Source organism: Rattus rattus, chromosome 2, assembly GCF_011064425.1.
Source record: "Rattus rattus isolate New Zealand chromosome 2, Rrattus_CSIRO_v1, whole genome shotgun sequence".
Lineage (NCBI taxonomy): Eukaryota > Metazoa > Chordata > Mammalia > Rodentia > Muridae > Rattus > Rattus rattus.
The window spans coordinates 186,725,057-186,750,475 of NC_046155.1; the positions used below are offsets into that span (position 1 = coordinate 186,725,057).

General features: G+C 49.5%; 1 protein-coding gene across 1 annotated transcript in view; it reads right to left on the reverse strand.

Annotated features, from left to right (window-relative positions):
- Nucleotides 1-25,419, reverse strand: part of Rps6ka2 (ribosomal protein S6 kinase A2) — a 144,612-nt gene that overhangs the window by 40,823 nt on the left and 78,370 nt on the right. Inside the window, exons 5-10 of the mRNA XM_032894681.1 lie at nucleotides 24,750-24,829; nucleotides 22,557-22,663; nucleotides 19,800-19,837; nucleotides 17,860-18,002; nucleotides 12,189-12,259; nucleotides 10,902-10,990 (exon numbers count right to left, since the gene is read on the reverse strand). Coding sequence (XP_032750572.1) covers nucleotides 10,902-10,990; nucleotides 12,189-12,259; nucleotides 17,860-18,002; nucleotides 19,800-19,837; nucleotides 22,557-22,663; nucleotides 24,750-24,829 — 528 coding nt within the window. The remainder of the gene's footprint in view (nucleotides 1-10,901; nucleotides 10,991-12,188; nucleotides 12,260-17,859; nucleotides 18,003-19,799; nucleotides 19,838-22,556; nucleotides 22,664-24,749; nucleotides 24,830-25,419) is intronic.

A 25,419-nucleotide genomic window follows, 5' to 3' on the forward strand; every position in this document is an offset into this window, starting at 1 on the left:
GGCTGCCGTAGCAGTTACCAGGGAAGAGAGAATCACAAGAAAGGAAAAGGAGATCAGATAGGACCCAGTACTGGGACACAGAAACTGGCCTGCGTCCCCTCTACCACACCCGACGTTTGCACAATGGTCACTATCTCACCAGGAGAGTTTGTGGTTCTGATTCCTCCACCTACTCTCAGTGGCTACTGATCTGTGCCTACCAAACCTCTCCCATTTGTTTATATGAAAGTCCTAAGTTGTGTACCGCACAGAGGCATGGGCTGGCAGGAGATGGTGCTGTGTGTGTCTGTGAGATCCTTCTGCCTGTCCTTCAGCTGCAGAGCCAGCCTGGACTGAATGGTGAGTTCCAGGAGGAAAAGATGAGTGTATTAAGCAACGGGCACCTATGTGAACCCGAGAACACTGGGGAGGGGCAAGAGGACTCGCTGTTTCCTCCTTCTTAAAACTTGATGCTGCTCTGAATAAGGTCCGTTAATTAAAAGCAAAGTCCAGGAGCTAAGGCAGGCAAGGAGCCCAGCCCTGAGGCTGTGAGTCAGGGACAGGGCTGGCCCCAGCCATCTGGGAACTGAGTCTTGTCAGGAGTCTTGTCAGCTCCTGTCCCAGGGGTAGGAAATGAATGTCCCTTCCCCCAGTGCTGCAGCCCAACCTCCTCCTGACTCTAAGGCCTAATGGTTCTGAGCAAAATCAGATGCTCCTCTTGAGCCCACACCCAGTTCCTGGAGCCCTGGGGGTGGGAAGGGGGAAGCTCCTTCTTTGCGAGACAACTCTGCTCAGGGTGCTGTGAAGGTCAGCACAAGGCTACCAGAGATGCTGTGGTGACCAGTTCCAGCTGGAGTCTCAGGGGGCAGAGCCATATGTACCCCATGGCTCATGCTCTGACCATTCTGGTCCTCTGCTTGGTCCACAGCGGTGACGTGGACAACCTCTCACCTCTCAGGTAGCTTGGCCAGGCCAATCACACCAGCTTTTATTCACACTCCAGTCTGTCTGTCACCAATTTGAGAGGAAAACACACAAGAAAGAAAACCAAGGGAAAGACTCAAGTGTTCCGTGTCCACCCAGTGGTATGTCAGGAGCTCCTTTGGGGACATGCACAGCACATGTCCCTCCTGTGTCCCCCTACTCAGTGGCCACTTCCACATGAGCAACTGAGGCTGTTGTAAGTCGTGTTCCTGCTTCAGGCCACGACTTTCCGAACTCGTGATGCCCATTCTGAGGACGCCACCTTTACGCCCAGATCTGATCCAGATCTTTCAGCTCAGACCCCCAGGCAGACGCTCCTTTGGACCAACATGTCTATCTCCTAGCTGTGTCCCAAATCACAGGTCCAGGGTATAAGTTCCTGGTACCTAGTGTTCTTTCCTTGTGGGGCGTTCTAATGATGACAAAGTAACTGCTAGAGCCATTGGCCTGACTCCCAAAGCTGCCCTCCTGGAACACTGTCCCTGCACTCCTTTTGATGAGGCCTTGAACTCCAGATTCAAGTGCCCCAAATTCACAGCTCCTCTGGGTCCCAATGATGAATGTCAGTCACTTTCCCAGGCCTCAGCGTGTACACTCTGCAGTGAGCATGCTTTGTCTCTGCTTGAAGAACCTCTGTATAGGCATGGCTTGCCCTGTGGCCTGCAAGGATAAGGGAGACACCACAGAGAAGCCGGTGCTGGGCGTTTACTGTTCTCTGTTACTCTTCCCTGACCTCACTATCCTCTGCCTCTATTAGAATCTGACACTATTACTGTTTTGCCTTCTCAGCACAAAGGGTTGATGTCTTGATTGTTGCTCAGAAATTCTAGACATTGGTAGAAGGTATCAGCAGCCAGGTCCTTAATGTTGCGGTGACCTTTTAGAGAGCAAACTTGGTCATTATTCTTCACGCTAGTCTTATCCTCCGGAAGTATTTTAAAATAGATAGTTGTGGATTTGGCTCTGCCTTTATCGAGACTGAACACGCTTGACAAATAGCAGGGAGCAGAGCTCTGGGAGAGGAGGCTGGGGATGTGTTTGTGCTCATGAGGGAGCCAGAGTTGCTACATTGTTACAGGATCTTGACCAAACACTACTCAAGCCTCCCTGCTTCCAGGAGGATGCCTGCGAATCATCTCCTGTCACACGCCCTGATAGGAGCCTGGAATCCGACAGACACAGGCAGAACGGAGGACCATGTATCTCTCTTTAGGCTCCATTATTCTGCAGCAAGTTTCACAGACAAAGCCAGAGGACTGTGGAACTCAGACGTCAGCTCCGCCCATGCCATCACACATAGTCACACACATTCTAATCATGCGGGTACTTTTCACATGGAGACAGCTTGAGGCATGAGAGTCTCTGGACCGGCGTTTCTATATTTAATAAAGGCATGAAGCTAATCGAGATCTATGCTATCCCAGAAAGGAATTCCTTCTATTTCCCGTGTCTAGCCAAGTCTTCTTTGCACTTGAACACCCCCCTCTGGTGTACCCGTTTCATCCGGACCTCCAAATCCAGCAAACTATTCACAGGAGGTTCTGACCTCCTAAAAAGGTTTTCACTGGCTTTAATTTTACTTTTGAAAGTGGTTAATTCCCAGATCCTCCATAATGTTTACACTTGTTGTCCTTTCAGAATTGCACAGAATAAACCCGTGATCCTCTAGGTAACATTCAGAATTCACTCTGCTGGTGGCTTGCCTCTCTTACCTGTCCTGATTGGCAAACCATCTGTATCCAAGCTCTAACCACCTAGAGACCTGGCTGGGACAGACAGAAATATGAGCTCTCCTCTGTATTTCTTAGCCACCAATATGTTATTAGCACATTGTTTCTTCAGTTTTAAAGTGGTTTCTGGCCATTTAAATCTCACCCGTGTGATGTTAACAACCTTTGACTGATAATTGTGAGTCATGCAGAACTGCTGGGCTGTGTGCATTCGTGTGTGTGTGTGTGTGTGTGTGTGTGTGTGTGTGCGCGCGCGCGCGCGCGCGCACGCGGGCACGCGTGCATGTGTGCGTGCAAACCCACCCATGTGGGCATCCTTTCATTAGACAGCCCTAGGTCGACTTGAGTTCTTGAGGGATCCGTAGGGCTGATTCTGAGCTAATTCCAAATAAAAGCTCAGGCTGTTTGCGTGATTTGAGGAAGCCATCAAAGGTCTGTGTATGACCTGTGGACACAGTCAGAGGCTGGTAGCATTGCCTGTAGAAACTGGGATGAGGCCTCGGAGATGGACAATGTCTGCCATCTGTCCAAACTGCCTTTGGACAGGAAACAGAATCTCCATTCAGAGAACCCTTGGGTGCATTTGAATAGGGTTCAGTAGCAGCTCTAGACCATGCTCACCCCGTCAGTGCGAGGAGAGGCCCTGCTTATGGAGCTGCTGTGCTCATAAAAATCTAGCTCCTTGCTGACCTTGCCTCATGCTCCCATGTGAGGATTCCTAGGCCCTCTGGGCGAGGCTGAAGCTGCTCATCCAGGTGAATGAGAAGGTATTAGCTTGGGAAAGACCAGGAAGCAGGTTAATAGAATTGATGCTCCTTCCTCCTCATCTGGTTCTGCAGGAAAAGCAGAGCAGGAAAGGTGTGTGTGTGTGTGTGTGTGTGTGAGAGAGAGAGAGAGAGAGAGAGAGAGAGAGAGAGAGAGAGAGAGAGAGAGAGAGAGAGAGAACCATTCCCTTGTGGATGTTCAGGTCAGGGTGGCAAGACACAGACAGAGCTCTGTGTAGAAACGAACACTGGACAAACTCCCACCAGGAGAGGTATGTAAGTCTGAAGTATGCAGTCAGAAGACCAAGCAGCCACAACTCTGAGCTTCTTCCTGCAGAAGGTTCTGATTCTGAGATGTCCACATTGAATTCTACAGGTAACTCCTATGTTGCCTTCTCCAGCATCAGGGGTAAGGGGGCTGGCCCGAACTCCTGATACAATTTCTCACTTTTGAAAACCTCCTCTTCCCGAAGTCAAGATCTAGAGACTGTCTTCAGTTACAGATGCCAAGACAGCAATCTGTAGCCTCTGCCATGAATGGGTCCTTGAGCCTTAGCCAGACCAGTTCACCATGCAGTTATGAGGAGCTGTCCCCCCAAGGCTGTTGTGTTCTCTGCCCCACAGGACTTCTGTTGCCCATCCAGAGGACCTGACAGAGCTATCTGGGGGTTCGGGGCCTTGGTATGCCCAGCACTACAGAAGGTACACAGCACTCATGTACGGCCGTAGGTGGCAGATGGAAGCTTCCATGTGGGAGCAGAAATGTGTGGTATAGAATGACTCAGTCAGCAAAGGAAAAGACTGTGAGATGGAGATGGTTCAGGCCTGGGACAGCTCAGGATGTGGAAGGCAACATGGAGAAATGGCTGCTCTAAGACATTGATGTAAACCACAGCACCTCCCCACCCCCAGGCACATTACAGTCACACTCAATCTATTTGACACAGGGCAGTGTTCCCTACGTGCCAGGCGCTGTTGTGCCCCTGTGAAACACCTGATGACTGAGTTTGCAGAGAAGCAAGCAAGCACAGAGAGGTTGAGCTATAGGCTCAAGGTTGCACAGCAAGTAAGCACAGATCAGGCAGGGGTCACGGCAAAGCAGCTGCTCCCTCTCCCCTGTACCCTGCAGCAAGGCAGGTGTGTACACCTCGGAGCTCTGTCTTCTGTACGCCACCCCACAACTCCTAAAATGGGGGCCATCTGTCAGATCTGGGAAGACCTCTGAGGCCAGCATATGAATGAGGGGGCTTGAATGAGACCCTTCTAGATCGTACCTGTGCCAGGAAAACTGGAAGGCTGCCCTGGACCACCAGGGACTATGCAGCATGTCGGGGGCGGGGGGGTCAGGAAATGAACCCCAAAGCAAATCTCAGAGCGAGAGTTTCTCTGCACCACCCCCTCACACCAGCTTTCTCTGGAGCAAATGAGGCCGTAGCATCTCTGCTCTCCACATGGTGCAGAGAAGCCAGTACCCCTCCAGCCACATGACTACCACCACTTTCCAGGCAGGAGTGGAGCACAGAGATTCTGACCACTCCTATGATGGTGGGTCCCAGGACACTTGTTCAAGATATGGGGTCCTGGGAGTGGGATGCTGGGTGGGGGAGCCTGGGGCAAGCCTTGCCAAGCACCTGGGTTTCCTAACCCTACCATCTTGTTCTCCGCCTCAGCCCCATTTTGTGCATTGTGCTGTTCTATCGAACCCTGAAACTCTCGTGCTGGGTACAAGTGCAACACCTTTTCCTGCTCCCCTATCTGTTAGAGGATGCCAGTGTAGCCTCAAGGTGGGAAAAGTGGACTGACGGCCCACTTACTCTCCAGTGTGGGCCACTGTAGTCTCTAAAATTGTTGTCTCTAAATATTAATTTTTTCCCTTTAAAACAGCTCCCCCTTCTGAAAAAAAAAAAAAAAAACCTCTTCAAAATCATTAAACTAATATGTGCTTACTGTTTCCAGAGCCAGCCTGCTGAGCATGAGGTGGAAGGGGTGCCCCTGTCCTGCCCACCACGCAGAGGAGCACCTCTGTGTTCGTCCTTGGGAACCTGTCTCTCTCCTACCCTGGCTTCTACCGCAGACAGGCCGTCCTGGGCTGTTGTGGGCTATTTACTTAGCTTCTTCGCTCTTAGGCTGAAGCATCCGGCCACATCTCACAGGCTTGGCCTTACTCTGCAGTAGCTAAGAGCTGCCCACTGCTGCAGTCCAGCTGCTGTGTGGGGGAAGTTTCCTGGGGACGCTGGATGGAGCTCATCAGCCCTCACTATTCACCCAGGATAAGTTCAGGCCAGGGTGCCACCAGGTCACACAGACCCTGCCATGGTTGGAGGTCCCATCTCATCTGTGAGGTATGAAAGGAACAGAGCTTTTTGTTTTATCCCAAAACACACACACACACACACACACACACACACACACACACACACACACACACACACACACAGGTATGAAGACATTCTCAGGAAGTCAGAAGTCTGTGATCACAACTGCCTCTCGAGACAGGAAGTCTGGTAAAGAACTGAAGCCCTTGCTGGATGCCTCTGGAGTCGATAAATACAATCTCAAAATAAACACAAATCCGTGAAGACTAGAATTTTACGTAATTATCTTTCTTCTTCTGTTTTTCTAAACCTTCCTATCTCTTATGCACATTGGCTGTTCGGAATGAAATGTGTGTAACGTTCAAGAAAAACAAATAGAGATTCTCGTACAATTCAGCACGTGCAATTGCAGAGAGAGTCCAGGAGCCTCTCCGCAGAGAGAGAGAAGAGACAACCTTGGCATGAATTAAGTTGTACAGAATCCATGTGTGAATTAAAGACAGTTGACTTGCAAATCTTGCAGACCCCCCAAGGACTCAGAGACATAAGCCCAGCCTCCGAGAGCATTCCCAAGTCTGTCCATGTGGACTGGAGACCCCAAGGACAGCGCTCTGATGCTGCACAGCTAATAAAAGCAATGGCGCTTGGCTCTAACTCAGGTATCTGAACAGGTTATTGGCACCTGACTTTGCTATGGAATGCCAAAGACCCCTTGGAAGTAGATGTCAGAACTCACAGCTATACACACACACACACACACACACACACACACACACACACACACACACACACACACACACACATATATATATTGTCCTAAGCACTATGGTACTCAGGGAGGGCCTGCCCTCCTTTGAGATTTCCAACATGGAGTACTTGTATTTCCCCAATGTCCAGAAAATCAGGTGTTTATGAAAAAGCCAGCTATAACAGGTTCCCCAAACCTCATGGTTGAACGACCTCAGGAACAAGTGAAATATGATGATAGGCCAGTTTTATGAAATGCATGGGTTCCACAGTTGCAATGAGGACCCTGGATGCCTCCATGGACAGGGAGGGTGTGCAAAGCCGTGGGCTAGTGAGGTCATGAGAGACCTCAGGGACTGACCAGCTGGGAGAAGAACTGACTGCCCACAGTCACTTAGCTAGACACGGCCAGGTCACCCAATCCTCAGTTAGGGAAGGACAGAGAGGCTCATCTGTGTGCTTGCTCTCCACCATCTGTGGCCCAATTAATGAAGAACTCCTCCCCTCTATGGGAGACCCTTACGCCTGCTGGAGTGGACAGAACAGTGGTCTCTCTTCCTGGAAGCTGAGAGGGGCAGGGATTCTTACACCACAGAGCTGAATCCCAACATTGACAAAGGAGGCGAGCAGGGTCTTTTTTAACAGTCGCTAACAGTAAGAGCGAACCTTATGCCCAGAGAAGAACCGCAGATGTGGCATCTCCATGTCCGAGAAGAAGGGACAGAATCAAGGGCTCTTCCCTACGTGATTCGTGATGGGCGCCGCCACACCATACTGCAGGGAGGGAACTCAGAGAAGAACCCTCAGGGGAGAAGGCTGAACCCATGCGGGTAAGTGCATTTGAAAATCCCCAGTGGAGAAACATAGTAACCAAGATCCCCAGTGAGTACAGTCAGGAGAAGTGAATCCTAGGATGGATGGCGCCCCGACCTCCGCCCTAGCCTGGGCAAAGACAAAGTGCAGCCCAGCGGGAGCAGACGTTCGTTTGTGATCAGTATCTCCTCCGCTTTACCCCTTAATGAGGAAAACGGAGAACGTCGGGATAGGGACTCAACCGGGTTCCTTCCTTATGTCATTCCAACCACATACCCGTTTCCCCAGAAGTGTCAGGGGACCAAGCTCTATCAGCCGGAAGTGAAGGTAAGCTGGAAGGAGACTCTCAGAAAAGCTTTCCTGGCCAAAGGGGCCCAGGTGCTCTCCACTGCCTCCTCTTCCTCCCTTGAGTCCTGATGGTATGGCTGGAGCTGTTGCAGCCACTCTGTGATCAGAGGAGCCAGCCGAGGAGGAGACTGAAAACGCAAGTCATGGAGGATCGCTAAAACAGAACAAGGGTCTGGGATTCGGAAAACCACAGTCCAGTTGCCAGGCAGTGCCTACTAAATCCACATCGGCACACGGCTTACCAAGAGAGGCAAGCCACAGGCTGAAATACATTCTTTGCAGCCTAAAGCAGTTATCACGGATGCTTCCCTGGTTCTGTTTTTGTTTTGGGGTGGGTTTGTTGTTGTTGTTTTTCTCTGTGTGGCCCTGGCTGGTTTTGAATTCACACTGTTAAATCAGGCTGGCTTCGAACTCACAGAATTCTGTCTGCCTCTGCCTCCCAAGTGCTGGCATTAAAGGCCTGCACCACGGCTGGCCGCCTGGATGCCTCCCTGTTCGTAAGTGAGTCAGAGAGCTCTCCTCTGACCTAATCTATAGACAGCACCACTGTGAGGCCTTGTCTAAGGGAGACTGACTGCATAGCGCTCAGTTAAGTGCCATGACTTGTTCACCTGGTCACTAAGCAGCAGCTGTCACATCTGTCACAGGCTGTCATCATCCCCTAACTGCCTCAAGGTCCACTGAGCATCGCTGTACTTACCCTGGACGGTGTAAGCCACTTAGGAAGGGGCACCAGGCATGCCCCAGGCTCACTAGAAATTGCTGACTGGGACTAGACATTTAGAAGATGGATGGAATCAGGCTAGGCCTCCAGGCACGGCTCTAGGGTTCAGAGGCAAGCGGTAATGACAAGAACCACAGTCGCCTGCATTTCAGAGAATCTGAGTACTGCAAAGGCATTCAGAAGTAGAGTGTCCTGAGGGGCAGGAGTGTTCCGCTGTGCTCTGACCCCGGCTCCTCTGGATGATCTCAAGTTCAAGGCCTAGCAGAGTGAGTTTAAGGGCATCCTGGGTAAATTAGTAAGACCTGTGTCAATAAAAGGTCTGGGGGGTGTAGTTCTGTGGTAAAGTGCTTGCTTAGCCTGAGCTAAGGGTATATGCTAATAAGCTTAGCCTGAGGGTCCTGTGTATGATCCTCAGCACCTCGAAGACTATCTGTTCTGAGAGCGAGTGCCCAGCCCTGTGCCCAGAGAGGTTCGTCTCAGGGTTACCCTGTTTATAAAGTTTAACAAGTATCCACCAAAGAGGGGCTACCGGCTGGCCTGGGGCAGCTGCAGTTGCCCTGGAGAAAGTGAAATCAGAGGGCAGTTCTGGGAGCAATTGTCATCCAAGTCCTGGGACAACACTTGTGCTCCCTGGCCCTCCATGCCCCGCCCCTGAGGATATAGGGTCTTGCTTTCGCAGGCCTGAGTGACCATGGGCCACAGTCCCTTCACTGTGTGTTCCCTATCAGGAACTGAGGAGGGAACAAAGCAAGGCAAACCTGGGAGTTCAGAGATCTGGGCGGGGGAGGGAGGGGGCCTCAGGCCACACACACATGAGCCTGGCCTACCCAGTGTGATCATAACCCACTCCCAAGAGAAATCACAGTGACTCTTGGCCAAGGTCTCAGGTCCTATCTGAGACTTACACAAGTGATCCAAGAACAGCACAGAACAATCTGACCCACGGGTTTCCTCTAACACAACAACCCAACACAAACAACCCTGTGTGCACGTCCACACCAAGGCACTCACTGTGGCTCTACACATTCCCATCCTGGGGCCTGACACCTCATCTCGCCCCTGGCACCCTGGGGACCCGAGCTGCTTCCCTGGGACATTCTAGGTGGTCATCTTGGTGAGTTCCTGCTAGGGAGACTGCTCTGGCCAGTTGTAAACAGTCCCAGCTCTAGGGTCCAACTGTAAAGACCCCACTGGGGTTCATGCAGTGAACCTGAGGTGACACAAAAGCCTGGCTCACCACTGCCCTGAGAGCTCACCACTGCCCGGCTAACTTGACCGCAGAGGCACCCCCAGGCTCCACACAGGACAAGCACCCTTGCAGTGTCTCCTGGGCAGTCCGCTCTAGGGGTCTCCCCGTCAGTTTGTGAAGCAGCCATTCTCAGTGAGGATGCTCTCCCGAGACCCTGTGTGTCTGGGTCTGATGGTCGTGCATGAGGAGTGGGGTCGTGCCAGGAGCATCTGGACCAGGGTGACTACAGTTGATGTGTCTCTAACGAGCTCATGAAGAGGACTTTTTTTTTTAACCTTGTCCTGTCCTACCTTAACTAGAACTATCTTCTAAAGCAGCTTCAGGACAGAAGAGCTGTGTGTGATGTGAAACCTGGATCAGAAGCTGAATGGGAATCTATTTAGCTGTTGGAGTAGCAGCAACAGTTTGCATTCACTGTAGACAAATCCTGTCACACGCCAGGGGGACGATCCTAGGAAGTGGGACAGCGCTTTTAATAGTGGCTTTACTCTCTAATAACTGAAAGGTTGTAAATTCCTGCAGAAGTTCCCTAAATTAAAGCTGATACGTGAAAGACATCAAATGAGGCCTGAGCTTCCTTTGGGGCTGAGCCAGGCAGAGAGGAAAATCTAATTATTTCTTTGAGAATGAACTATTTCCTAACACGTCTAATGACTGGTTCCTATTGTGAGGCTGGAACAACGGCCCGTGCTCCTTCTGCCAATCTGTGGGAAAGACCATCCAGCAGCTCCTGTGTCCATGAACCCTCACCCTATTCCTGGGTCTCCGTCCATCCCCAAGGCCTTTCCAGGCCAAGCAGTAAACTCTGGATGGTTGGGAGAGGGAGGCAGTGCTTAAAGTAAACTGGGCTCTGTACTTGTTGGCTTGTTAAGAGGCTATAAATCAGAAGTGACCTTTCAACCATTCTGTCTGCAGTTTATGGCGTTCTTAAACTAAGAAACATAAACCAAGAAGAGAATATAGTGGTTTCCTGCAAAAGCAGAGGGTTTTTTTAAAAAAGAATAAACTGTTATACTTCGAGAGTTGAACGCCTTTCAGCGATCCTGATAAGACCACATGTGAGTGTTTCCCCAGCCTCTGCTTCCTGTGACCTCAGCAAGGGGAAGCATGCAGTTCAGAGTCAGGGTGCAGGGAGGTAGAGTCGTCCGCATTCCCATGGGAGACAGAATAGTGACCTTCCACATTCCTAAGGGGTCTAGAGGGTAGCTCATTGCATTCCTGTGGGAGGGGTGTCATGGGGACCCTTACCTAGCCGGTTGCAGGGATTCCGCTTGAAAAGGGCTCTCAGCAGGCTCTGCGCCTCGGCACTGAGGAACTGAGGCATGCCCAGCTTGGCTCTAGGAGGCAAAAGGAATGCAGGTTAGACGGCAGAGAACGAAGAGAAGCGCCTTCTCTCCTTCTACAAGGTTTGCAAGGGGACAGACCCCAAACACTCAGAGCAGCAGTGGCAGCACTCTGGTGTAAGGACCCCATTATGCCTTGAAACCGTATGAAGACCCCAAAGAGCTTCGGTTCACGGGGCTTGCAACTGGTCGCTGACTGTAATCAAAGTAAAAAGTGAAATTCTCACAACGGCCACTAAATATTCCATTTAAACCACAGAGATTGGTCAAAGCAGCAATAGTGATTCCCTGAGAATCACCAGCATCTCACCAACATTTTCAGTGGAAATTATTTTTCAAAACAATTTTGTTTTATAGCACCAAGTTTCCTTAAGCAAGAGTCTATTAATTGGAGTTACATTTGGTGAGCTCCTTCCAGGCACCCTGGGAACAGTAGTGCTCTTATCTTCCCTGCATCAGCCTGCTGTAGAACTGTGGAGGGTGACTGGGTAAGGAGCATTCTAGGGGCCGAGCAGGAATGTTGGACCCTGGCATCCGTGAACCTTATTGAGGACCGGGTACTGAGCGTGTGCTGACCCGTCAGCTTGGACAGGCATGGGCCATTGCTGGATGGACCGCTCCAGCTTTAGTAAAAAGCAAATCAAGGGGTTGGGAATTCTGCTCAGTGGTAGAGCACTTGCTTAGCAAGCGTAAGGCCCTGGGTTCGGTCCTCAGATCCAGAAAAAAAAAAAAAAAAAGTAAATAAAACTCCCATTAAAAGCCAGTGAACAGAGGCGTTCCCACAAGAACACTGGGTGCAGCTATGGGCAGCTACCTAGTCAGCACCATTGATCAAGTGCACACAGAGCTGGAAAAGCTACTGGGGGGTTCTAAACAACGAAAGCCTTTGTGATGTGTCCTTGTCGTAGAGTACTCTCCTTTCATCTTTTATCCCACGTGTAAGGGAGGAACTTACAAAGGCTAGCCTTGCACTGTTCGATGCCTCCCAAGTTGAGTAATGTCCTAGTGGATCTTCCAGGGCATCAGGGATCCCACATACAGCGAGCATACACCCCATCCATGGTGATTATGATTCAGAGCAGATGGCTCTACCCCAATACCACAGCTCCTCCTAAATCCCAGCAGCCCACCTCCTCCTCAGACTCTGCTCCTGCGTGGAGCTGTGTGCTTTGGAGTAGGTACCCGCACTCACTTGAGGATGAGGGCCATTGTTTCCTTCCTGTCCTTCCCCTGAAACGGCAGGGACCCTGTGAGCATCTCGAACTGCAGAGCAAAACAGAGCAGGTGAGTTTGTTCCTTCGTCTCTAGTCCCCGACAGTCAGTGTGACACCAGCCATGTGGTGAGGCACTGGGGATGGTGGCCTCCAGGATCCCATTCCAGCTGGAGAGATTCATGAAGGATGAATACAGTGAATGACTGTACCCCATTTAGTTTAGGGACCACCTTTTCCTGATGGGTACTGTGGAGACCTGCCGCAGGAGAGGGGTCATAAGAAGGGCAAGAGGAAAGCCAGGGGAAGGAGGGAGAGCAGGAGGCCACCCACACTGACCCCTGCAGGGTCTTTATCTCCCTCCGTGATGGGAAGGCTCCTGGTTACAGCCCATTAATAACATCTGATGTTGACACCAAGGCACCGGCAGTCTCTCACACAGACTGGCCAGGAAGGGAGTTGAGATAAGGTGGGGCCCTTATTGATAATGGGTTTCTTACACAAACAGTGCTGATTCTGTGAGCTCCAGAGGCTATGGCTGGGGTTCCTACAGTCACCATAACCCACCACCACCACCGCCCACCACCCTCAGAGCATTGCTGCTGTGAAAGAGGGGAAGGCAGCAACAGCAAAACCCTTTCACACAGTGAGACTCAAAAGCTCAACACCGCTGTGGGCACCTTTCACTCAAGTCTAAACGAGGCAGGATCCTGGCTGGAGGGCTTTACTTGGTCACACTAAGTCTGTGTGTTGGATAATTTTCACTGCGCCTGCCTGCCTTGGTCCCTTAACAACTTATCATCCAGTGCCTTTCCTTTGCATTGTGAAAATCCATCCTGGGAAACACAAGTAACAAAGACCAAAATAATCACCTCAATGCCATTATTCAAAGACAACTGCACTGACCTCCTATAATATAAAACTTTCCGTGCTTACTATAAAACTTATGTACCATTGTGTTATATATGGATGAGCCAATATACACAAAGGTATCTACTGTTGGACACTTAAACATGTTTCTGGTTAAGATCCCACTGACAGTGTACATTAGACCAGTGGTTCTCAACCTTTAGGGCGAGACCCCTGTGTGGGTGAGTGACCCTTTCAAAGAGGTTGTTTATCAGACAGCCTACATATCAGATATTGACATTACAACTCATAAAAGTAGCAAATTACAGTTAGGAAGTAGCAATGAAATAATTTTATGATGGGGCTCACGAGGAACTGTATTAAAGGGTCGCAGCATTAGGAAGGTTGAGGATGGCCGTATTAGACTGAAATGTACCTAAAATTTCCTAAACTTCAGAAACAAGGTTACATTAACCTCACATTGTGTCCACAGTCAGGAAGCCGAGGAAGATAAATACGGGTGCCTAGCTGGATTCTTCCTCTTTCCCTCCATCCATGGATGATGCTGTCCATGTTTATCGTGGGTTGCCCCTCCTCAGGCAAGCCTCTCTGCAAATGCCCTGCAAACACCTTCACAAACACACCTACACCTGTGTCTCTTAGGCGATTCCCAATCAGTCAAGTTGGCAGTGAGGACCAACCATCACTGACAAGGCTATCAGAGTGAAACTATCAACTTAGAGAAATGAGGAGGTTACAAGGTTTTAATCTTTTTTTAAATATTGTTTGACAGCTTCATACATTTACATAATGGATTTTAGTCATTCCACCTCCCACATAAATATGTCATAAGAGTGGGAGGGAGATTGTTAGAAGGAGGGTGTTGTCAAAAGAGGGATGGAGAGGGTTGGGGAGGGGGGAGATGGATGTAGTTTACTATCTGTCTTCTTCCTGTAGACCAACTTTTAAAATCAAACAAGCCCAGTTCTGATATCTGCCATTCACCCTGTCAGGTTGAACTTGCTGCCCGTCTTGTGTGCTGGTTAAACCAAAGTGCACTCGATGCCAGGCTGCCAGCGGTAAACAAATGTATAAGTAATAAAAGCAAGAGCAACAGAGTCTGAGGGTTTAAAAATAGACAGACATAATTAAAATGACTGGAAGATGAGCAAGTCGTCTGATAAATAGGATGAGCATTCATAAGCTGATTATAGAAATTACCATCTCAAAATAGGCTGCCGGGGAGGGGAGCTCTTCGCTGCTTGCTTCTTCCTTGGAGTCTATTCATAGTACTCATGAAATCCCATTTCCAAGAAAGCATGCGACTGTGTAGAATGAGAAGGACGCTTCCCACCTCTGGCCATTAAATTCCTCCTGCAGAAATGGAGCCCATCTCCATGTCTGGGTGCCATGGTGCCAATTGCTGCTGCAGGTCAATGCATGGCCACATTTACTTATCGGTTTCTTTCTGGCTTTTAACGGTGGCTGTGACAGTCATTCTCTGCTTGTATCTGTCCTTTCCCTCCCTCCTTGTGTGTCGTTCCTGTCTTTGTGGTTAGCTCCACATGGTAGAAACCAATACAGGCCACAAGCAAAGCTCACTGAGGGGCTCTTCCTGATAGGAGAGGATGTTTTTTCAGCCTCTCTGGCTTCGTCTCCAGACCTCAGAACCTGCAGAAAGTGGTTCAATTCTGGTTGATCCTCAGGAAATGCCTGTCCTTTATACCTCAGTTCAGGGCCTAGTGGATGGCTTCGGCTGTGATGGGACTTGCGCCCTGGTGTAGACGGCACCATGGCTTGCAGAACGAAGTTACAGCAGCAAAGGTTCACGTCGGCTCCCACAGGAAGCATGCGCTTGTCTAACACTCCAAGTGACTCTGTGAGACACTGACCAGCTTCACTTGAACCACTGCGATGCTCTCAGGATGAGAAGCCGGACCTCCCAGCAGCAGTCTCAGAGCCCAGGGAGTAGTTCCAAAGTTAGCAGTTGTAATTGCCATGGCTTTAAGCATTGAGGAGGCCACCTACATAGAGTCTGAGAGGTCAGGGAGGCTGGGAGCTACCCCTATATGCACAGGATGCCTGCAACAGAGTTTTCCAGACCGAATTCCCAGCAGGGCTTAGGTGAAGTCCTGCTTCAAGGGAGTCCTGCTGAGGAACCCAAGGTCAGCTTGAGATCAGGTGTGAATACTCCCCTCCTACAGCCTTTTGGTATTGGCCTGAGAAAACTGGAAGACGGATCTTCTTCACACAGGAGTCTACATTCACATTTACTGGTGGATCAACATTCTTAGAAAAAAAACAGGTTTATAGCTAATACCCACTTACCAGTGAGTGCACACCATGTGTGTCTTTCTGGGTCTGGGTTACCTTACTCAGGATATTTCCTAGTTCCATCCATTTGCCTGCAAATATCATGGTGTCCTTGTTTTTAATAGCTGAGTGGTATTCCATTGTGTAAATGAACCACATTTTCTTTGTCCATTCCTCAGTTGAGGGACATATAGGTTGTTTCTGGTTTCTGGCTATTACAAATACAGCCACTATGAACACAGTTGAGCAAGTGTCCTGTGGTATGGTGGGTATCTTTTGCGTATAAGCCCAAGAGTGGCATAACTGGGTCTTGAGGTAGAACTATTCCCAATTTTGTGAGAAACCACAAAACTGATGTCCAGAGTGGTTGTACAAGTTTGCACTCCCACCAGCAATGAAGGAGTGTCCCCCTTGCTCCACGTCCTCTCCAGCAGGAGCTGTCCCTTAAGTTTATGATCTTAACCATTCTGACAGGTGTGAGACGGAGCCTCAGGGTCATTTGATTTGCATTTCCCTGACGACTAAGGACGTTGGACATTTCTTTAAGTGCTCCTTGGCCATTAGAGATGCCTTTGTTTGGCTCTGTACCCCACTTTTAATTGGGGTAATTGATTTGTTGGTGTCGAATAAATATATATATACACATATGTGTGTATATATATGTATATATATATAATATTAATCCTCTGTTAGATGTAGGGTTGATAAAGATCTTTTCCCTTTCTGCAGGTTGTCATTTTGTCCTATTGATGGTGTCCTTTGCCTTACAGAAACTTTGCAGTTTATTGAGGTCCCATTTATCAATTGTTGATCTTAATACCTGAGCTACTGGTGTTCTGTTCAGTAATGTGTCTCCTGTGCCAATGTGTTCAAGGCAGTTTCCCATTTTCTCATCTACTAGATTTAGTGTATCCAGTTTTATGTTGAGGTCTTTTATGTACTTGGACTTGAGTGTGGCGCAGGGTGACAGATATGGCTCTGGATTTGTATTCTTCTATATGCAGACATCCATTTAGACACAGCATTTGTTGAAAAGGCTTTTTTTTCCCATAGTACAGTCTTGGCTTCTTTGTCAAAAATCAAGTGTCCATGGGTGTGTGGGTTTATTTCTGGGTCTTTGATTTGGTTTCATTAATCAACCTCTCTGGTTTTATGCCAATAACATGCAAGTTTTATTACTACTTCTCTGTAGTATAGCTTGAAATCAGGGATGGTGATACCACCAGAAGTTCTTTCATTGTACAGATTATTTTAGCTATCCTGGGTTTTTTTGTTTTTCCATATAAGTTGAGAATTGCTCTTTCAAGGTCTATAAGGAATTGTGTTGGAATGTTGATGGAAACTGCATTGAATCTGTAGATTGCTTATGGTAAGATAGCCATTTTCACTATGTTAATGTGACTGATCCATGAGTATGGGAGTTCTTTCCATCTTCTGATATCTCCTTCAATTTCTTTCTTCATAGACTTGAAGTTCTTGTCATATAGGTTTCTAACTTGCTTGGTTAGAGTCACACCAAGATACATTATATTATTTGTGGCTATTGTGAAGGGTGTTGTCTCCCTAATTTCTTTCTCAGCCCATTTATTTCTTGTCTAAAAGGGGGGCTACTAATTTTTCTAAAGTAATTTTTTATCTGGACACTTTGCTGGTGGTATTTATCAGCTATAGTTCTCTGGTACAACATCTCTTACCATGAGTTAAACCCTCTCCCCAACTGGCTACTGGAAGCACTCCGGAAGTTAACAGCTTGTGTAGACACAGACAGAATTTCTCAACCTTGGGGCTAGCTGAGGGCCCAAGGGTTGGTGGCTACAGCTTGTTGAGGCTTCAAGACATAATTAGGGGCGAATCTGAACCAGGGTTATGAGGCCCACAGGCTGGAAGTTGACGGGTGGCTATATCTTCCTTATCACGTCTACTGAGAGTCTCGCAGTCTCAGCTTCTGCTGTGTAAATGCTCAAAATAAAAGGGCACTGGGCAATGCTGTGACCCTGACAATACTGGTGTCAGACTCCAGAGCAACAGAATCTGTCCCACGTGGAGGAGTTGATGAGTGTGCTCCTGGTGGGGTAGGAAGAAGGAACAAGCAGGCCCAGACTGGAAATATAAAACTGGCTAGCTCTGTGAACACTTCGGTGCATGTCAAATTTTACAACTAAACAAAAGGATTTCTTCTGAAATAAGAGATACATGTTTAACACCGAGGCCACTGCCTCTCCTCTTCTTAAACCTGTGGCGCTAAGTGTGAAGAAGGCTTGGTCTTCAGTATGCTTGTGTTCTTACCTGAGCCCACTTCTGTTTGGTAAGAGCCAGGACAGACGCAGGGATTCCTCTCTAACTCACTGCTCACTCCTGCTCAGGTAAGAGACCCAGCCTTTCAAGCCCTGTTTCCTCTCTAGTTTCCAGTGTCCCTGGATCAAGCTAGGATGAGGAATTCAGCTGGGTATCAGCCACCCTTACAGAGGAAACCAGGGGACAGACCCTTACCATGAGCACACCAAAGGACCACCAGTCAGCACTCTGTGTGTGTCCACGCCGGTTCACCACCTCGGGCGCCATGTACTCAATAGTCCCACAGAATGAATAGGCTCTCTTGTCATGGTCGATGGCCTCCTTGCTCAAGCCAAAATCTAAAAATAAGCACAGCACACAGCATGGCCTGAGTCTCTGAGCCACAGTCCCTGTGTGGAGACACACACACCCCACCCCCATACATAACACTTCTCTCAGAGACTGCGGGCCTCATGTACATTATACAGGCTTAATGAACTTGCAGGGCAAGTTCCTGAGGTTAAGACCTACAGAGTGGAATTTATGGTAAGAGTCTTGAATACCCCACCACCACCACCACCAGCACCACCAACACCAAGAACACCAGCACCACCACACCAACACCACCACACCAACAACACCAAGAACACCAGTACCACCAACACCAACACCACCACACCAACACCACCACACCAACAACACCACACCAACAACACCAAGAACACCAGTACCACCAACACCAACACCAACACACCACCAACACCAAAACCAATACCACCAGTACCACCAACACCAACATTACCAGCACCAACATCACCAGCACCAGCACCACCAACGCCAACACCAACAGCACCACACCAACAACACCAATACCACCAACACCAACACACCACCAACACCAACACCAATACCACCAGCACCACCAACACCAACATTACCAGTACCAACATTACCAGCACCAGCACCAGCACCAGCACCACCAACACCCCAGCACCACCTACACCAACATCACCAGCACCAGCACCAGCACCAGCACCACCAACAACACCACACCACCAGCACCAGCACCACTACAACCACTACCACCACCACATGCCTTGTCAAGTAGCAAGGAGTTTTATTTCTTAGTAGTGAACATGAATTCCCAGAAAGTGTTTCCCATATATAAATATGAGGCGGCTACAGGTTGAGAGGCCTAGCTGGAGAGAAATGAGGTATAGCTTTTGCAGGAAAGAGAAAAGGAAGCATGACTGGCACCTGCTTGGAAAGCAGGTCCCTGGTGAGTGGACTCAGTGAGTTATAGTATATGTGGACATGAGGCCAGGATGTAGCCAATGGACAAGATAATGGTGCCCAAGTAAAGGCCAGAACCCAGGAACAGATTATCTTATAGTGTGAAGGGGACTTGCAGTATACAGTGCAGTGCAAGAATGAGGTAGGGTATTAACCATCTGGCCTGGATGACTTTACAGATCTCTATGTGAAGGAGAGTCTAACTAACTTCAAGGGGCTGGCCTGCTGGCCCTGCAGAAGAAGGGCCTCTACTGGGAGCTGAAGAACTAGGGGCCCAGAGAGACATCTTGAGTTTAGCCTTGAGACTTAACATCTCCAGAACAGTAAAGAGTTAAATCGTTTGTCTGTGGAGGAAGCCATAGGCATCAGGATAAGATGGAGTGTTCGCAGTTGGGTTCATTATGTTAGTGCTACAAGGTTTAGATATAAACAAGGGAAGCAGTTGAGCCATTACTGCCGGGGGAGACAAGGCTACGAACACTGAACAAGCCTGTGTCTGCCGGAGGGTGAGCATGCGCTCAAGGCTTCCAGTCAAACACCCAACTGAGGCTGAGCAAGTCCTGGAAGGAGACTCAGCAAGTGAACAGAGCAGGCAATCTATAAGTCTGACTGTCTCCTTCCTCTGCGCACATATTCGAGAGGCCAGAAAAGCCAGGAGGGAGGCTAAGGCAAGGGATCCAGAAGTCTGAGAGTCCCCTGCTGTGTGCTCACATTCAGAAGGCCAGCACTTGGGTACAAAAAGATTCAGCCAGGTCAGAGATGAGACAGGGGGCTGTTAAGAGGTGATCCACAAGTTTATCAGAGCTGACAAGCGATGAAGGGAGATCAGGCTTGTTATTGTTTGTTTGTGTTTTGTTACCAACCTGTGATCTTAATATGTCCCTCTTCATCCAGGAGGATACTGAAAAAAAGGGAAGAAAGCAGATTTCAGAGAGGAAAAAATGACAGAGTCCATAGTCCCAGACACGCAGACTTCAGGAAAAAGTCCCATGGAGCTGAAATGCCCTTGCCCCAGGTCTGGGCTTCTGGCATGGCTGCATCCTGGATAGGTTCTATTATAGCAGTCTGTATACCATAGCCTGGACCAGCTCAGGAAGGGAGTCTGAGGGAGGGGAACCAAGGACCTGGTCATGAACCAGAAGGAGAGGAACCAAGGGGATGGGTCTTGAGCCTGTGGAGATGCAGGAATGTATGTTCTGAGTCATCAGATTAGAGCCCATGGGCCCCTTCTGAATATTAAAGTACGGGTTCTTGGATTTTCACAGATGTCCAGAGCCTCTGAAGAGGAAATTTCCTGACCCTGGCAGGCCCTTGATGCCCAGAGACCCTCTTCTAAGAATCTCAGACTCTCATGGGCCTAGTCCCTGTACATGGTACCAATCCTGGCTTCTGGTCAGGGCCACATACAGCTGAGGTTCAGCAAAGGGATTCCTGAGCTGCCCGACTTCATCCTGTGATGGGACCAGGGCCAGTCTGGCATTACCCATAGCCATCGGATGCCTGGCCAGTCTGCTAGTGAGCCTTCACTCACATTGTGAGCTCTTCCTAGCCACCCCACAGATGCAGAGTCTGCACCATCTCATGAGAAAAAGGGGATGGACCGTCATTGGTCACTTTTCCCTGCACCCTAGGCTGAGTGACCATGAGACCCTGAGATTCAGGGCTCCAACATTAATACTGTCATTAAATTCAGTCCCATGAGATCCCAGGAGGTACCATCTGCCCCAAAGACATGGGGATGTGGCTACAGAGGAAGGAAACAACACCCAAGGGCTGGGAGAGCCTAGGTTTCCACTCACACAGACCCCGAGCTTCATATTTGTAAAGAATGGGTTTGCCCCATTTGCACCATGGGATTGGTGAGGGAGAAGCTGGCTGGGCAGAGGGAGCAGGGACAGTTACAGCTCTGCAGACTGAAAGGCACTCTGGGGACAGGCAGAGGTGAGGGGACCTGACACTTGCTATGGTCGCCTAGCTGTGCCCTCAGTCACACCTAAAGAGTAAAGGTTATTCTCTGTGTATCTGCCACAGGGTTAAAGAATAGCTGGTGTTTCCTGGAAAGCTGTTATTAATTAAGATGGCAGCTTATAGTGAAAGAGGTAAATGTTTTCATCTTTGCTCTTCAGTCGTTCCGAATCTTTGCCCAGAATTAAGCAGCCTTCAAGATTTGTTCCCAAATAACTCTAATTGGACCACAAAACCTTTGCCTTTATCCTGTAGTTGAATGTTACTCTGCAGCCTCGAGAACCATCTCGGCCTTCATAAATGAATGGAAGCCAGGGCCTTGATGACAGAAAGACTGGCTCTGAGCACACAGAAGTCTTCCAGAAGGGTCACGCTGTGGGCACTGATTTGTATAAGGTGCATGAACTCCGTGTTAATTCATGTGAGGTAAACTTAGAATAAGCTTTGCATGAGCCCTGGGAACAAGCCAGGCTCGGCTATCACCTCCTGATCAGGGAGGGATGAAGGGATGCTATAGGCACTAAGAGACATGATATCAAACCTGTTCTGAGGTATCATTCTGACATCCACTCTTGCCCATGGAAGGGTCAGGTAGAGGTCACAAGTTCCCACTCCCTGTGGGCTCCTGAGGATTGAGGTCAGGATTGCTTGACCATAGAGCCATGGCATCAGCCAGTGATACCCTGTTGACTGGGAGTGAATCAGAGCTACACACTACACACACCACACAGGTGCTTTGCTCCACCAAACCCAGCCACGTCTTCAGGGAGGCAGCTGTCCTTATCTCAGAATGTGCAGGTAAGAGACAGAGGAGAAACAGGGGGACATCTATCCTGACCTGTGACCCTTTGGACTAGGGTGTGGCCAAGGGCTGCCCTGATGGGAGACCTCCTTTAGAGACAGCTGTGGCTGAGGCCTCAGGGGTAGGATGATTCAGCCAGGGACACTGTACGGTTAGTCAGAGGAACCTAAGGCACCACCCACTGAGTCCTTCCTTGTCTGCTTGTCTCAGTGTTAGCTCCTTGGTCAGTTCTGCTGCTCGCAGACCTTGCACAATGAAAATCAGGACCATGAATCCCATGACTTTGCAAGGGGGTTCCTGTTTTCATTTAGACTAGATTTAACAGACAACTCTAGAAATAAAAACATTATAGATTCTCAGTGAACTGGGGACAGCCATGTCCCTCACTATCCCTCAGCTGATCCCCCAGAGTTCTAATCTAACCCAGCTCCTAGTTAGCCATCTTAAAGGAGGTTAAGTGGCCATGTCCCTGCTGCTTAGGGAGAGGCAAGCAGGCAGGACAAGTGTCTTGTGTGGCAGGGTTCCTGGTATCAGAAGGTGCTGGACTGAGAAGGGGGAGGTGTGTGTGTGCAGTTAGTCTCAAGCCCCACCTTCCTGGCCATCTTTGTACATGGAAGAATGGGTGTGGCCTGACCTCCCACAGTGGGCACTTCTACCATTATCAACGAAGGCCCCACATTCTCTGGGCACCAGTGCAGGGTAAGGAGGTGGCATCTGCCAGGACCCACCCACACGACACCGTGCCCAGCACACTGTTGGGAGTGTACTTGGGAAAGAAATCCTAGGTAGCAGGCACTGCCGTGGGCTAGCAGCAGATGTCTGAGGAGGACGAGCTGCCCTTCTTCGTACTCACTTTTCAGGCTTCAGATCCCTGTAGATGATCCCCAGGCTGTGGAGGTGGTCCAGAGCCAAGGCCAGCTCAGCCAGGTAGAACTTGACATCCTCCTCCGTAAACATCACCTAGAGGGGTGGGAAAGGACCGTGGCTCAGCTTGTCCCATGGCTGCTTGTTTCAAAGCTCTCCCCAAGGAAACCGGGGCTGCGTGTGTGGAGATCCTGGCTGCCCCGTGAGTCTCCTAAGGAGAGTTCTCACAGCTGCAGGTCAGGCTGCTGTGAGGCTGATTTCCTCAGCCTTGTGAGAGGAACCTCGGCCCACCACCAACCTGCCCTTACCCTACAAACTGCCCAGGCCGAGGGCAACCCCAGGCTTCCGTCTTGTTAGGAATGCTCTGGTGTGAATTCATGATGCGATTCAAATAAGCACACCGTGGAGGCTGAAGGACTACAGAAAATACATATCTTGTTTCACGCTTCTCACTTCCCCCTGGGCTGATGTGCGAGCTGACCGGTTGATCAGTCCTGTGCCCAGAGGGATGCATTCTGACAAGTACAATGAGCTGGTTGGAGAGGGGCCTCGAAAGCACTGGTGCACAGTGCGCTGTCCTGTCTGGCCATGCTTCTGCAGTGACATCAACAAAAAGGCAAATCCTTATAGGATCTTGAATATAGGCGTGTGTATGCACACAGATGCATCTGCATATATGTGCATTGAGGCTACAGGTTCACCTCAGGTGTCTTCCTTGGTCATGCTCCACATCATTTTTGGAGACAGGGACTCTCACCAAGCCCAGAGCTCACTAATTTGGCTAAGCTGGCTTGCCCTATGATGTCATGATTCCGTAGCCTGGATCTGTGCTGAGCTTATAGGGGTGTGCTGCCCAGCTCCTAAGACAGGCGGTAGAGATCCTAACTTAGGTCCTCATGCTTGTGGGCCATCTCCCCAGGGCTCTCACAAGCCACGTTCACGTTTACTATGAGACATTCATGTTGAAGGGGCTGTAGTCCACGTGATCACTGAATTCCCTGAAATTAGACAAAAAACCTACACGCAAACTGAATGTGGCTTGAGACCAAGCTAAAACGAGTGATTTCTAGTACTGTGTGGTGACTGTCATCAGCCAAGCAGACAGGCCTCTCAGTTCCCAGTAAGAACACCTCCCCTAGGTCCTGTGAGGTGTCAGCTGGTACCCCTGGGAACCAGCCCTGGATTGTGGACCCTCTCTGCTTCCCAGCGCCTTTCTAACCACATTCTATTCCAGGTGTCTCTCCTGCTTCCTTGCCGCATGCTCTACCTTGATCTGCTATTTGTGCTGGAGTCTGACGGAGGGTGGAGGAAAGGAGGGGGCAATTTGAAAACCACTGTCACAGGCAAATAAAAAGTACCCTGTTGAAAAGATGTGAGGTGCCTTCCATCAGGACGCTGTCAGACTTGTAATTGTCTTGAGCCTTACAGAATCATTCAAATGAGAAGAGAAGAATGCTGTTGCCATAGACAGAATCCTCCATTTCCCCATCCCACAAAGTTAGCCCAATGCTCTTCAAGTCATGAGGGACACAGAACCTTCCCAGTGTGACTCTGGAGAGTTCTGACATGAAGTGCTAGTACTTAAAGCTAGAAGCCAATGAAGCTCAGTCAGCGAACAAAGGCCTGACGAGACGTTCCTAAATGTAAGCACGCAGGGACCACTGACCAGAAGAGAGGGCCACAGGCTGTGAACTGTGCCTTCCGACGATGAGAAGTGAGGTGCCATCAAATAGCAGTCATTCCCACATGCTGCCATAAACTGTTTCACCTGTTCTATCTGGGGCAGTGGGCATGGACAGGGGACGATGCTTTGAGCTTCACTTATTGAAATCTTGAGAGGAGCGTTTGTAAGCTCTAAGCTGTTTGCTGATGTGGCTTTGCACATCTGGCTCTGTAGCTCAGGCTGATAGTGAACTCAAGACCCTGCCTGGGTGCTGGGGTTCTGGGTGTGTGTAACCATGGCTGGTTCTGTGAAAGCCTTTGAAATCTCGCATTTACCACGCCTTCACAAGACACCATATACCACACACTTCTCATCACACATGCCGACTGTCACACACCACACATCATCACATTAGCCATCATACACATAATCCCCTCGCATGCCCATCTTCCTTAATGCCCTTCCTTCCTATGTTCCTAGATGGAGAGCCATCTGGGGGTGGGTAGGGAGCTTACCTACCTCTTTGGAAAGCCTGGTGAAGAGGTCTCCTCCCCGCAGGAAGTCCAGGATCAGGTAGAGCTTGCCTTCGGTCTGAAAGGCTGTGGGAGGAGATACAGTTGAGCACTTCACCAGCAAACACAATTCCCTCTGACCATCGATTCTCCTTCAGTTCAGACTAAGCTGCTAATCTGTCGAGCTGTCATTCACTCAGACAGGCACAGCTGACCACAGCTGGCCAGGGACAGAGCCCAGCAGGAGGAGAGGGATGCTGCTCATGGTCCTCAAGGGGATGCCATATAACTCAAAAGAGGTCAGTGTCCATCTTGTTGGGGTCTTGGAACTTTCTTTTTCTCTTTACTTCTCTTCCACCCTTATACCTTCTTTAATCACAAAGTGGTCGAAAGACTCAGGGGAAAGTCTGAACAAACTCATGTTCGTCAGAGGCCTTATCAATCAGGCATCTGTCACAGTGGGTCTTAACGGGCAGACAACCTGCTGTATCATTTGCTGATGGAAGACGGTTCTGACAGACAGGAAGTACATTTGTTTCCTCCTGTGGAAGTGCATCCTATACTCAGGGCAGAAGAGGACCACGATGGACTCTCTCCACTCTAGCAACGTTCTTACTGTGTTGCCTGCCCATCTACGTGTCAGAAGGGGGCCCATGCTCCAAGTGCACGTATTGGTA